The 15,224-nt window shown below is 34.2% G+C and overlaps 1 protein-coding gene across 1 annotated transcript in view; it reads left to right on the forward strand.

Moving 5' to 3' along the window:
• Positions 1 to 15,224, forward strand: part of AIR9 (Outer arm dynein light chain 1 protein) — a 64,163-nt gene that overhangs the window by 25,572 nt on the left and 23,367 nt on the right. The window contains exons 15-18 of the mRNA XM_089981282.1: positions 7,171 to 7,271; positions 7,373 to 7,420; positions 13,427 to 13,611; positions 14,152 to 14,269. Coding sequence (XP_089837408.1) covers positions 7,171 to 7,271; positions 7,373 to 7,420; positions 13,427 to 13,611; positions 14,152 to 14,269 — 452 coding nt within the window. The remainder of the gene's footprint in view (positions 1 to 7,170; positions 7,272 to 7,372; positions 7,421 to 13,426; positions 13,612 to 14,151; positions 14,270 to 15,224) is intronic.

The raw sequence follows: 15,224 nt of genomic DNA on the forward strand, positions 1-15,224 counted from the left end.
CAATTTCTTTAACATAGAAATCATGACAGCCGCAGACCCCTCTTGCATTCTCTTCTTCGTTTCTCTCTCTCTCCTTTCTCAATACAGGTAAAGGTGGAAATTCTAACAAAAGTAACTAAAAAACTGATTACATAACTGGAAAATATATGAAATTAACCAACAAAAGTTAAAATATACTAAGAAACTGATTACATAACTGAAATAACTGGAAAATATATGAGATTAACCTACAAAAGTTAAAATATATGAGATTATTCTAAAAAATATGAGATTAACATATAAAAGTAACTAAAAATTGATTACATAACTGGAAAATATATGAGATTAATCAACAAAAGTTAAAATATACTAAGAAACTGATTACATAACTGAAATAACTGAAAAATATACGAGATTAACCAACAAAAGTTAAAATATAGCAATATACTATGAAACTTATTACATAACTGAAATAACTGGAAAATATATGAGATTAACCTACAAAAATCTTTTTGATTATGTCTCAGAAGTCTTGTGTGTGTATATATATATATATATATATATATATATATATATATATATATATATATATATATATATATTTGCGCCTCAGGCTTGCGCCTTGAGGCACAGAGGGCCGCGCCTCAAGTCGAGGCACGCCTTTTGCGCTTTAAGGCGCGTTTTTGATAACACTGATCCCAAGAGCTCTATTGAGCCTCCTTGTATATAAAGGGGATCTCTCCCTCCTCTCAATGTATGCTTCTCTTAAGAAATTATTCTAATAAGGATTTATATTTTTTTACCTCTTGTCTCTTGTCCATTAGTGGCCTTGTGTATGTTCTTGTATTTGACCCATAAGTGGTCCTTGTTTATGCACACTTTTGTGAGTTTGTAAAGCCCATAAGAGACATCTTATTGTTCTTTTTGTATTTCATTACATGGTACCATAGCTATAGGCATCTTGGAACCGAAGAAAGTGAAGGAGCATCTACTCAAAAGTACATGGAGGAATGAGTGTTGGTGTTCATTGCTTTGGAAAGCAATTCATCAACCTCTTCTTCGCCTCTTCTATCTCTCTCTTTACCTTTTTCTCTTCTCCCTTCTCTCTTGATACGATGGCCAAAAAAGAAGTGGTTATAGTTGTTCCTGGCAAATTTGATGGGAAAAACTATAATACGTGGGCAACCACTTTTAAGAGGATTTTGATTGACAAAGATTTGTGGGAATATGTTGATGGCTCCTTACCACAACCTCAATTATTCTCACTAAATCCATTTGTGGGGAACGTGGAGTTACCAAAAAAGAAATCCTTAAGGGCAACAAGAGAGAAAAAACTCATTTGGACTACAAAAAAGGCCATTAAAGCATTATAAGTTAGACATGCAAAAGTTTTATCCCTATTTATGGGAAGTATGTGTGAAGAAATGTGAGAAAATATATTGGAGTTTGAGAGGGCCGATGAAGCGTTGGTTTTTATCAAACTAACATACACTCAAAACGATGCTGCCCATAAATGAGGATTGCAAAACAAAATTCATAATTGTAAAAAAGGAGAAAAGAGTGTTAAAGAGTATTATGAAACTCTCAAAAGATTATGGGACCAAATGGCTAAGATGGAGCCAATTTGGGATACTCCCAACGATGCTCGGCGTGGGAAAAATCAAATCCTTGAAGAGCAATTCTTTCAATTCATGAGAGGCCTAAGATCCGAGTTTTAGCAAGTTCGGGGAAGCATTATCCACATTAAGAAAGAGGAGCTTCCACCGTTGCATGAAATTTTAGCTCAAGTTTGCATGGAAGAAACAAAGGTAAAATTTATGACCGAATCAAAGGAAATAAAAAATAATGTGTTGTCCGCTTCTAGACCTGGTCCCAACACTGACTTTTATAAGCTTCTTCATTTCAATAGAAATAACTTTATGGGGGCAATGAAGCATTAATGGGAGATACGATGGAACAAAATCATTTGAAATAACTGTGGAAAATCGGGGCACATCAAGCCTTATTGCCTTGGATTCAAGGAAAAGAATGGGAAAAGAGTAGCTACTCTAGAAGCTTCTCAAGAAGACAAATACACTACTAATAGAGATCCAAAATTTGTTGGAAGCATGTCTTTGTCCTAACTAGTGGACGCTCTTCAACTGCTCATCAAAAGCTCATCTTCTATTAACGGTGCCATGGTCTCTTTTTCACCTCCAGGTAAGATCTTTTGACTCTTAGATTCCTGTGCTTCTTTCTATATGACCCTCAATAATTATGTGTTATCCAACCATAGTGGTTATTCAAGTAGATCTAATGTCTTTATCGCAGATGAATCCTCTCTTGATATCATAGGAATTGAAAATTTTAAAAATCCAAGCTTTTCTTTTCTAAGTCTGATTTGTTTCAAAAGTTAATTTGAATATTCTTTTAATTTCTTGAATTACGGATCATCATGGTTGTAGTATTCTAAGTCTGAATATTCACATCTAACCAATGTTTGATACAAGATCTCTAGTTTGGAAAGAAGATTGAAGAAGATCTCTAGTTTGGAAAGCAGATTGAGGAAGGGCATAGAGAACAAGATCTCTACTTCATAGACCGGTTGATCATTCCCAAAGATACTTTTTGTTTCAATGTACAAAAGTTGGATATTTTTTAGTGGCATAAAAGACTAGGTCATTTTAGCATTTTTAAGTTATCCAGTGTATCTCAATTGAGAAAATTTTGTAATAAAAAAATTCAATGTTCTGACTTCATTCTTGGGAAAATGAAAGCAATTCCTTATAATGAGAGAACATTTTTTGCTTCCGAACCACTTGAATTAATTCACTGAAATGTACAGGGGTCCTGCTTCTGTTGCTTCTAAGGGACAATACACTTATTATGTGATTTTTGTGGATAATTACTCTCGTTTCACTTGGATTTACTTTTTTAGGCACAAATATGAAGTTTTTGAAACTTTTAAATTTTTTCATAATCATGTTGGATGGAGATGATAGGAAAGGATATGAATGCTTTGAACCTCACCGAGGACATGGCGTTGGATAGAAATGATTGGAGGAAAAGGATTCATGTGGAAGACCCAAAATGAATTTCTTTTTTGGTTCATATCGCTGACCCCAATTGTTTTGGGATGAAGGCGTAGTTGTTGTTGTTGTTGTTGTTGCATGTTAGAAATCTTCTTAAAATTAATATTTCTATTTCGTTCTCATTCGGGGGGGGGATTATGTCAAATGACTTTAAAAATTATTTAGAAAATCATGACATTTTACACTAAAGATCATGTGCAAATACACCTCAACAAAATGGTTTGGATTAAAGGAAACATTAATTGAGACCACTAGAACTTTATTTATTTCTAAACATGTTCCAAAACATTTTTGGGCTGAAGCTGCGCTTACTGTTGTTTATATCTCATAAATTGACTTCCTTCAACCAAAATTCAAACAATTCTCCATACAAAAACTTTATAAAACCACTCATGATTATTTTAGATTAAGGACTTTTGGGTGCAAATGCTTTGTCCTTTCAAATAAAAATGACAAACCTTCTCCAAGAGCCATTTTTTGTATTTTTTTTGGTTATGGTGAAAACAAAAAAGGATTTAGATGCTAGATTTTAAAAATGATAAACTATATTTCATGGAACATTATCTTTATAGATCAAGAAAGTTTATTTGATCTAAATGTGCTTACGAAAGAAAATGATTATTCTTTTCTAGAATTATTTCTTAAATATAACGATGAATTATTGAACAACAATGATGTTGTTAATGATTTAGATGCTATGATTTTAAAAATAACTATATTTCATGGACCAGTATCTTTATAGATCAAGAAGGTTTATTTGATCTAAATATGCTTATGAAAGAAAATGATTATTCTTTTCTAGAATTATTTCTTAAATATAATGATGAATTATTGAACACCAATGATGTTGTTAATGATATGACACAAACCGATATCGTGACATCCTAATGCCTATGTCACATGGGTGCGGGTGCGGGTGCAGGTGCGACACTTTCAAAAACCTTGGGTGCAGGGGTGCGGCAAAAAAAAAAAAAAAAATATATATATATATATATATATATATATATATATATATATATATATATATATATATATATATATATATATATATATATATATATATACAGAAGGGGGGGGGGGTCTGGGGTTCCCTCCAGTGCGGGTCCCGCTGCGCGGTCAGTGGGCGGGGGTCCAGGGGGGGCCCCCCTTGGCGGGGGGTTATAGGGGGGCAGTCCCCTCCCCCCACACACACAACACCCCCACCCCAATATTTTTTTTTAAAAATTCCGCAGCCCATTTCATAAGGCAAATTAAAAAAAAATTCAAAAATAGGCCAAAATGACCCTGGGTGCATTGACCACACCCAGGGACGGGTTGACTGCACCGGGTGCCGCACCTGCGTCGCATCGCATCGACGCGGGTGCGGCACCTGTCTGGCCGAATCCCTGTGACATAGCCTAATGCCATAGAAAAATATTTTAGTATAAAAAATCAAGAACCAAACACTTAAAAATTTTGAAAGGACACACGAACTTCCTGATAGATTTGTATCCTACGAAACCTTTACTCAATGTAGAGCTTGTCTAGCCAAATTCTTCTCCTACTTTGAACCCTCCTCCTATAACCAAGCTAAGAATTATCTTGAATGGGTAAGTGCTATGAATGAAGAAATAGGTGTCTTAGAAAAATCAAATACCTGCGAATTAAAAGATCTTCCTAATGAAAAAAAACCATATGATGTAGATGGGTGTTTAAGGTAAAAACCAAGAGTGATGAAACTTTGAAAAGACATAAGGCTAGATTAATGGCCAAAGGTTATTCACACGAGTATGAAATTGATTATGATGAGGCATTTGCACCAATAGCTAGGATGCCCTCAATTAGAACCCTTATAGATATAGCTGCCATTTGATGTTGGCCCATTTACCAAATGAACGTTAAGAATGCCTTATTCATTGGTGAATTGAAGGTAGAAGTTTATATGGATCCATCACCTGGACATAGGGTTCTGTTGGCAAAGTGCTTCACTTAAGGAAAACACTGTATGGTCTTAAACAAGCTCCTAAAGCCTGATATGACCGATTTAGTTTTGTTATGCTTAAACTTTGTTATACCTTATGTTATATTGACATTGCTTTGTTTATTAAGAAATCTAATGCATGTATCGTCATCTTACTTCTCTATGTTAATGACATGATCACAACGAGAGGAGACAAACAAGGAGTAAATTATATCAGTGTTGTAAGTATCATATCGTATCGCACGATACAGTACAATACATATTGTTACTTTTGGGTTTTGCAATACGATATATATCGTATGATACACCCATGTATCGTGCTGTACACCTTCAACACACTTTAAAAAAGTCGAAAGTTATTTTTTTTTCATTTTGGGTTTTAAATACCTTTTGAGGTCCGACTTTTCCATTTGTACATGCAATTAGAAGTGCATTTCCATCGTTTTTCACCCAAAGAAGTGGGTTAAGGTAAAAAAAGTACATATTCACCATTTTTTCACTCAAGAAAATGGGTTAAGTTGGATCTACAAAAATTAAAGATTAATATCAAGGTAGAAATCAGGCTCCACACTCCTCTAAGAAGGATGACATAAGATGATCCGACACGACAATGACACATTCAAGTAATGAGTGAAAACAAATTGAAAATCGAGTGCAACTATTGCTATAATATTTTTGTTTATGTAATATAAAAGTATGAGTCTTGTGGCATGTTCTTAATTGCAAGATATTTGATATTTTTCATTGTTTTTGTTAGATATGCATGCAATATTATCTATGATTCTATATTAGTTGATGTTTGATGATGTTTTGTGCGGCTCATAGGGACATAAATGCTTCATATGTGATTTTATGGTTGTATTTTGTGAAATTCATCATTGTTTTATGTGATATGATTTTTTTAGAATTTTTGTTATTTTTTTTTCTGTTTTTTTTTGCTATTTTTTGCTATTTTTGAATTTTTTATTAAAAATTTACGATACGCTTACGATACGATTCAGTGTTACTTTGGGCTCGATCGATACAATACTTACAATCTTGAATGATATTAAGTATGTTAAATAAATTTTTGAAATGATTGACTAGGGTTTCTTAGATTTTTCTTGGGGATTGAAGTAGCTTACTCTTCCCGTGGTTATTTGCTATCTCAATCTAAGTTTACTATTGAGATAATTGACAGGTCTGGAGTTATTGATAAGAAAAAGGTGAACACTCTTGAAGTAATCAAATCTAAGATGAAGATAGATGATGGAACACCCTTAGATGACCCCACTCCGTATTATCGAATGATTAGTACCTTGACTTATTTAACTATTATCAGACTTGACACTTCTCATGCAATACACACAACCAGCCAATTTCAACACTCTACTACCTCCGTGCATATGAGTGCTATTATGAAAATTGTTCGATATTTAAAAAAAATTTGTTTCTAAGGGACTTCTATTGTCTTCTTTCTTCTCTCTTGATTTAATTGCATATTTTGATTCTGATTAGGGTGGAGATCTCAATGACAGACACTCAACTACGGGTTTCTGTGTTTTTATAGGTGATTCATTGGTATCATGGAAGTGCAAAAGCAACAAAATGTCTCATTATCATCAAGTGAGGCTTGTGTGTGTGTGTGGTGGGGTGGGGGGAGCCAGGGGTGAAGGAATGTTACATGCCTTATTGGTATGTTGCTTTCTATGTCACCTGGGTGTGGGTGCGGGTACAGAGGGTACAACACGGCAATTTCAAAAAATGTGGGTACAGGGATACAACTATATATATATATATTTATATATATATTAAATATCACATAAATACAAATAAACTGAATATAATCTAAATATATATGCTATATGTAAAATATATTATATACTGAAAATATGAAGTCATAAACTGAAGATATAATTATAAATTATCAATTGAATACAAACTTGTACGTACGGTGAGTAAAATGGCATGTCTGGGTGTCAACATGGGGATACACATGTCGAGACAGGCACGGAGGAAAAAATGGAGTGTCCGGGTACCATAGGTTGCTTTATTAGTTCATAGGAATAAACATTAATGCTGAATGCTAAAATTCCTTTTTGATTTGCAAACTTTATATTTTTTTAAGTATTGGCTTAACATTTCTCTTCTTTTTGCTCTCTCTCTCTCTCTTAATGGCAGTGATTTTTCTGTGGTCTCCACTGGTACTGCCGAGTATAGTCTGACCAGGAATGATGTGAGCTTGCGTTTGATGTTTGTTTATATACCTATAAATTTTGAGGGTACGGTAATCTCTTGTGCAGCTTGGTGAATAATCAGCACTAGACCTGTTTTGGACTTTATTTATGTATTTTCTCTTTCATTTTGTTCATTTATTCTTCAGGGCAAGAAGGGGAGTCTGCATCTGCTATGACAGATATTGTAAAGCAAGGTTGTTCCGAATGAACCCTTAGATGTTCTACATGTGGGCCATACATTTCTTTTTCAGCTAAAGTGGGGAGGGGTTAGGATATTATTGCTAACTGGACTATGTGATCATAATCTGGAACATTTTTTGTCTGGCGATCATCGTTTTTTCATAGTTTGATATCATGTGATTTCTGGAATATTGTTGCCTCTATGTTAAATTATTTCTCTGCTAGGACTGATTACCAATTCCTTACTTCAAAGTAGATATTGGCTAGATTGGATGCTTCGGTTGATCGATGCAGCAGTGCATATTATTGTCTTTGTAACAATGAACAAGGGTATATTTGGGTATACCTTAATACTGCAAAAGCTGCAAATATTGGGTTATATTGCAATATATCCCACTTCACCTAATTTTTAACATGTTTGATTACCAAAAATCATGGTTGAAAGTATATCATGACCTTGTAAAGAAACGACTTTGAATACATTAGGTTCAATAATGAACCAATACACATGCACATGAAGTGCGGATATACCCACTAAAGGGGAAAACACAAGCACATAATGTGCTAACACATAAACCCACAAAATGAGCAAAAATGCCTATAAGGCATAAGTTAATATTATTGAAGAGAAAAAGGGTGTAACACCCATTACAATGGAGCAAAAACTCCTTCAAGAGGTGAGAAATACAAAGGGGAAAAGCCCTTATTTATAAGCCTTTGAGGAGCCACATAGGGGGCTCCCAAAGGAGTCGTTGGGAGCCCCCAACGGTCACATTTGTGACTGTTGGGGGCTCCCCAACGACTCTTTGGGGAGTTCTTCAATGTGGCGCAAACCACAAAAAATAATTTTAGAAAAAATAAAAAAGGAAAAATAAAAGGAGAAAATACAATCATATTCCAAAATGGAATATGCGTAAAATGACTAAACTACCCCTACGGCTAACATAGAAAAATATATATTATATATATAGTTAGGATGATACATATACATATATACCATATATGTATATGTATCATCTTTTATATATATAAAATATATCTAATTACAATAATTGATGAGTACATTTTAACAGACCTATGTACTTAAAAGCGTTCTGCGGTGCCTAGTCGGTGAACCCCTAAAAAGACTAATTGAGGACTAGGTGAGGCTAGTTGGCACCCCAATTAAAAAATAAAAAATATACATAAAATGTTTAATTCATCAAACAAATACACATGCCTTCACAAAATAAATAACCAGAATATATATTTATTTATATTTAATATATTTAGTATAATCAACAAAGTATGCTTTCATCCTTTCATAGAAAAATTGATTTTAACACGCACACACATATATTTCACTTATAGCATAATCAGAATATGTATATATATTTATTTATATACAAAAAATCATACTTTTCACCTTTCATAGGAAAAATAAAAAAAGCACATCACATACGTACATAAATAACATATTACATATTCAGTGATACTAGACATGCTTTCGTGCTTTTATAGAAAAATTTACAAAATCTCACACATATATACAAACAAAGTCACACATATATATGCACATGGAGGTTCGGGATCCTTTCGTCTAGAATATTGTAGATAGTTTTTATTCTTATGGGATTGGTGTTCACTATCATTATGGGGTTGTTTTTCATTCACCATATCATTTCCAACCTCATGATCTTCATCAAGATCACATTAATAATCACAATCATCCTCATATTTTGGAATTAAATCCATAAAAAATAAAACTCAATTATTTTCTTAGAATTTTCGAAATCATTTTTTTTCCTTTTCTAAGGACACATTTCTTGAAACATAAAGTTTTCTATTTTTGAAATCAAAGCACCTATAGCCTTTTTGGTTATCTGCATAACCTAAAAGGATACAAGGAATAGCACGAGAAGAAAGTTGTCATTCTTGTTGGTAAAAACAAAACATTTGCATAAAAAAAACTCTTAGTCTATAATAATCAGGAACAAGTTTGAATTTTTTTCAACTAGAGATATATTTTGCAAAGATGAACATGGCATTTAGTTGATGAGATAAACAACAGTTAAAGAAGCCTCAACTCAAAAATCTTTTGGTGCTTGGTTTGCTATAAACCAGAGTTACCGGAAGCGCCTAGGCAAAAGGGGAAGCGCGAAACGTCGTGCTTTCGAAGCGTGAGGGGAAGCGTCCCCCTTTTTTGGGAAGCGCGCTTCCCTTTTATGGGAAACACGCTTCCCCCACGCTTCTCCCTCGCTTCCCCATTTTTTCCATTTTTTTCGCTTCCCCCTCGCTTCCGGTTTGCTTCCTAGGTCGCTTCCGGTTCGCTTCTTAGGTCGCTTCCGAGACGGTTCAAAATTTTCTTCTAAGTGGTCCCACGCTTCCCCGCTTCCTAAATTTTTGAAAGTGCCTCGCTTCCCGCTCCCGCTTCTCGTATCGCTTCCCGCTCCCGCTTCCTCGACTGGTAACTCTGCTATAAACAAAGTTCTAGTGGTTTCTATAATGTCTATGCTTTCTTTCTGCCAAACCATTTTACTGTGGTGTATGAGGACAAAATATTTGGTGTGTGATGCCATGTAGATTGAGATATTATTTAAATTCTTTTGATAAAAATTCTCCTGAAATAGTATAAAAGATAAAATATAATTTTTGAATTTGTTTTTGACTAAATTGTGAAATATTTGAAAGTGTAAGAAAACTTTAGATTTATGCTTAAGGAAATAAATCCAAGTATGCATAGAAAAATCATCAACGAAAATTACATGTTTAGAATATCCACCCTTAGAAACAATAGGTGCCGGGCCCTATATATATCCGATTGTATTAACTTAAGAGGTCTAGAAGCAACAAAAAATCTTTCTTGAAATGATAATCTCTTCATTTTTCTAATTTACAATCTTTACAAGTAAATTATTCAGAATTACAAAATTTTCTCAAACTTGAAAAATACTGAGTTTTGGATATATTGGGATAACTAAGTCTTTTATGTCACAAATCTAAATCTATTTTCTGAACATTACAAGAAAATGTATTTTTGGATATTTTCGAAAAGTCCATGTAATATATGCCTCTTTCTCTATGTCCTTCCCCAATCAACTTTTTTGACTGACGATCTTGCACCCAACAACCATCAGGAGGAGACATTACATCCATTGTCAGAAATTTGAGAAAAGACTAAAGATTTAAATTCAATTTAGAATACATCTAACCTTTGGAATATCAAATTTCTTTGAGTTTTGAAAAAGCGCTTTCTAAATTTCCTATTCTTTTTATCTCAAGAGGTGTACCATCAACAAGAAACACATTAGAAACACTTGAGTTATTATGACATTCGGATAAAATGCTACTATTAGGTGTCATATGAAATGAGACACCTGAGTCAAGAAGCCAAGGAGATTTACTAGGATCCAATAAGGATGAAACATCGACTTCAATTGATGAAAACCCTCCCTTGGAGAGAGGTTTAAAAACTTCCACTAGTTAAGTCAGAGACATGCTTCCAATGGTTGAATCTAGAGAGGTAGTGATATCATTTGACTCTTGTGGAGGGCCACCCGAAGCAACCTTCTTCTCATATGTTCTTAGTTTGGGACATTGGGGCTTGATATGTCCCGGTTCATGTGAATAATGACAAATAATTTTCTTCTTATCATACTCATTGCATTGTCTTCTATAATGGGGTGACTTGTAAGTACTATGTAGTTTTCCGGTCTAAAGACAACTACGACAGTCACCCTCATTTTTTGGTAGTACGCTTTTTTAATCTATATTCTTCCATACTCAACTCTTATATAGTGTCTTCAATAGAGAGAACTTTTCCTCTATAAAAAAGAGCCGATTTAGTAGATTCGAATTCCGATCTCAAACCATTAATGAATTGATAGAAATGCTCTACATCCATTTGCTTTTGACGAAGTTCTTTATCTTCGAAACAATGCCATCTTGGTTCTAGAAGAGCCAACTATTCCTAAAGTTCGGATAATTTGTTATAATATTCTCTAATACTTTTATCCCCTTGGGTCATTGTCCGAATTTTATCTTGCAAATTGCGCATGTTGCACACATCTGCAATATCCGTAAGGGAATACCTTTTATGGAGGTATTCTTAATTCTTGTTTGCATGTTCAAACTTAGTAAGGGTAGAACACTTTTTGATATCCATATTATTAATAAGCCAAGACATGATCTTGACATGTTCCATCTTCCATTCCTTTCACTTTTTCTTATATAAGTAGCTATGAGTTTAGTTTTCTCACCCTCCATATGTGGTACTTCTTTCTCATTCTCTACCTTAGTGAGAACTAGTTTATGTTTCAGATCAAATCCATCCACTAGTCCCAATAACCCTTTCCCTTAAATATGATGATTCATAATTGACGACCATGTTATATAGAATCATTGAGTTTAATGAGTATGATGGTGACATTATATTTGTCGTCTATTTTTTAGAAGGAACAAGAGAAAGATAGGTAAAGAGAGAGAAATAAATAGGTATAGAGAGTGAAAAAAGAAGCACGAGCACTCCACCACAAAATGGAGATGAAGCACCACCAAGCAATCACCATAATGGATCACACAAGCACTTGAATGTGATTCTTCAAAAGTACTACCACGATCGCAAACACTTGAATGTGAATCACCAACGAGCTTTAGCGCCACCAAGCTCTGATACCATGTAAGGAAACACAAGCCTTCATTTAGGAACAAATATCCTCCAAATACCAAAGTGCACACATATACAAAAGTGGCCACAAAAGAGCACACACACAAAACCTACAATGGACACACACAAAAAAGGTCACAAATATAAAAAATATGTTTTACTAAGGCTCACAAATATGCAAGAATGCATACCTACAATGAGGGGGTTCACCCCCTTTTATATACAAAACAAGAGGCTCAAAGCGCCATTGTAACTAGTCCAATGGCTACATATGTTGCCATTGGACTAGCTCCAATGGCTGGTCAGCCTTAGTCAACCTAGTGTTGACTAGTCAAAATAATAAAAAAAACCTTTACAAAAAAGTATGTATACACTATATATACATGTATATACATATACCACATATGTATATACATTATATTTTAACACACTATACACTACAATACTTACAACACTAGTTTGTATGATGGCTTAGTGCATTAATAAGTATTTTTTGAACATTTTGAATCTCTTATTTTTAGCTTGAATGGAGAAGCTACATAATAAAAAATTAATACTAAAGGATGCAGCCTATGGGACATGGGTATGGGTATGGCTGCAGGTATGTAGGGTACAACATGTCGATTTAAAAAATTGTGAGAGTACGGGGACATGACTATATATCTATATATTGTTTGGACTTTGGATTGTGATGGATCCAATCCATCGTGCATATACATTTATGAGAGGATCATATTTTGGGGAGATTGGGGTGTTGGACTAAAATTTTTCAAAAGAAGAGGGGGCTGTTTAATATTTTGGTTTATAAAATAAAATGCAAAGGAGGGTTTGGGGCTTGTGATGTTTCTCTCTTTCTCTCTGGCACCTTTGATAGAAGAAGGAGAAGAAGAAGACAGAGGCCCAGGTACGCTTCCGCCCCATCTCTCTGCCTCTCCACCACTTTCTTCCTCCCTTGTTCCTTATTCTTCTCTCATTTTTTTATCAAAGAAAAATGAGTTTCAAGTAAGAAAAGAAACTGGGTTTTGGGTTGGGTCATAGTTGGACCCGACCCAAATGACCCACAATGCACCCATGCCACACCTGGTACTCGTACCCGTACCCAGGCATGTCAACACGGGTACGATGGGTTGTCTGCTGTGTCTATGTTACATAGGATGCAACTTATTCAATTTTAGATCCTAAGCTACATATATTTGATTTTCTATTCTTTCTGTTAATTTTGTTTACTTCATGCAAGAGTGTAGTTACTGTTAATGGCAAAAGTATAATTATTATTAATAGCTTTTTGTTTTTTTTAAATATCCTGGCATTCATTATTCATTCCGTCTTTTGTTTTTCTCGGCTCACTCACCACTTTTCTTCTGTCAAACTTCAGCCCCTCCAAAAGTTAGTAACCTTAAGATAATTGGAGATATGCGAGAGGGGAGTAAATTATCTGTTAGTGCAAGCGTTACTGGGGGTACTGAAGGTTCTAGCAGGGCTCAGTGGTTCAAATCAAGTTCATCAAAGTTGGAGGACAAGGTTTCTTTGGAAGCTCTTAGCAATTCTAAAATTGCTAAGGTATGACTTTTCTCATTAAATTTTCCATACTTTTTCTCAGGGTTTGATTCTTCTCATAGTCATCGATGTTGCCGATATTTTGAAAGCATCACATGATATTAATGTTTTTTTTTTCACAATAGCTGAAAAGAACTTGCAAATGTCACAATATGTTCAAAATATCCCCATAGCATATATATTGTGATATTATCTGGATATTATCATGACATTTTAAAAAAAATCGTATTTTTATTATTTGAAGTGTATATTCTCAGATTTTGTGTCTTGTATATTTTAAAAACTTCTCTAAATATTTAATTATATTTTTGTAAGAAAAATGCTACTACAACCTATTATTTCTTATCATTTTTATTATTCTTTACATTTTCAACTTTTAAAACTTCTGAGATGTTCTCGAGAAAAACCATTTCTTAAAAAAAGCTCCTAAGGAAAACCTTGCTGAGAACAATAATGGTGACTATGGTCCTTGTCTGGTACGTTTTTCTTGGAGATCTAATTTCAAGGAAACAATAGTACTGATTGGTATTTATATTTGTTTAGTCATTTCGTATCCCTTTGGGTGCTGTTGGCTACTATATCGTGGTAAAGCTTACTCCAATGTCTCCTGATGGTGGATCTGGTGAACCAGCATATGCTATATCTGATAAAGCTGTAGAAAGTAAGTATTACTTGGATTTGGGGCTTATGCGAAAAACAGGTGATTTTATATCTACACGTGCTGTGTTTTTGTCAGCAGATGAATGAATTTGAGCCTTCTGGATATCGGATGCATCAAATAGTGACAAACCTCTAATTTCTCTTTTTCGCTTTTGAGATATTTGATCCCTGCGTTGTTTATGGTACCTTGTAACATGCTAATTCTCCACCTTCATTTGGAGATTGCTGCTTCTGATATTTGTTCTGAACCTTATGAAACCACCCATATATTGGCTGTGGAAGCTCACTTCAAAAAGAGGCTCAAAGTCTATCAATTTTATGTTAGCTTAGTAATAATACCAAATTGTTTTGTATCAGAACATATCAAGCTTGTTTTACATTGGAACATATCAACACCTTATTTGAGATGAATGTGGCCATAAGAACAGTCAAATGGATTCACATATGTACGGATGACTTCTAACAGAAAAATAAAACATGTAAGCCCATTTGCTGTTGGTTATATAACCTAAATTTTATTTGCCTGAAACAATGAATAAGCAGTGGTTCCATACGAAATTATTTTAATATGATTTCACTCATATGAAGACCAAATGACATGGGAAGAACTTTTCATTTCGATCCATTTAAGGAACTGGTTATTTTGGTGATTTTCATCTAGTTGCCACCCTTTTTTTTTCAACATTTCAAAAATGACCAACCTTTTCATCGATGGTTATGAAGGTGGACTTAAGCTTCAGTTACTTTTTGACTTTTTTTTGAACGTTGGGTAGTAAAATTATGGTTTGACTGTAGAAAAGGCCAGCCAAATGGAAGTTATTGTAAAATTCATGTGGTCGTTCTAGAACTTTTTCTTCTACTGGAAGCAGTGTTCCTGACATGCATTTCATTAAGTGCATCTATCTCCATAATCTTTGTTGAAAGCATGGTGAATAACTGCTTCCTTGTAAAACTGT

Source organism: Nuphar pumila, chromosome 11, assembly GCF_984573655.1.
Source record: "Nuphar pumila chromosome 11, dmNupPumi1.hap1.1, whole genome shotgun sequence".
NCBI classification, from domain to species: Eukaryota; Viridiplantae; Streptophyta; class Magnoliopsida; order Nymphaeales; family Nymphaeaceae; genus Nuphar; species Nuphar pumila.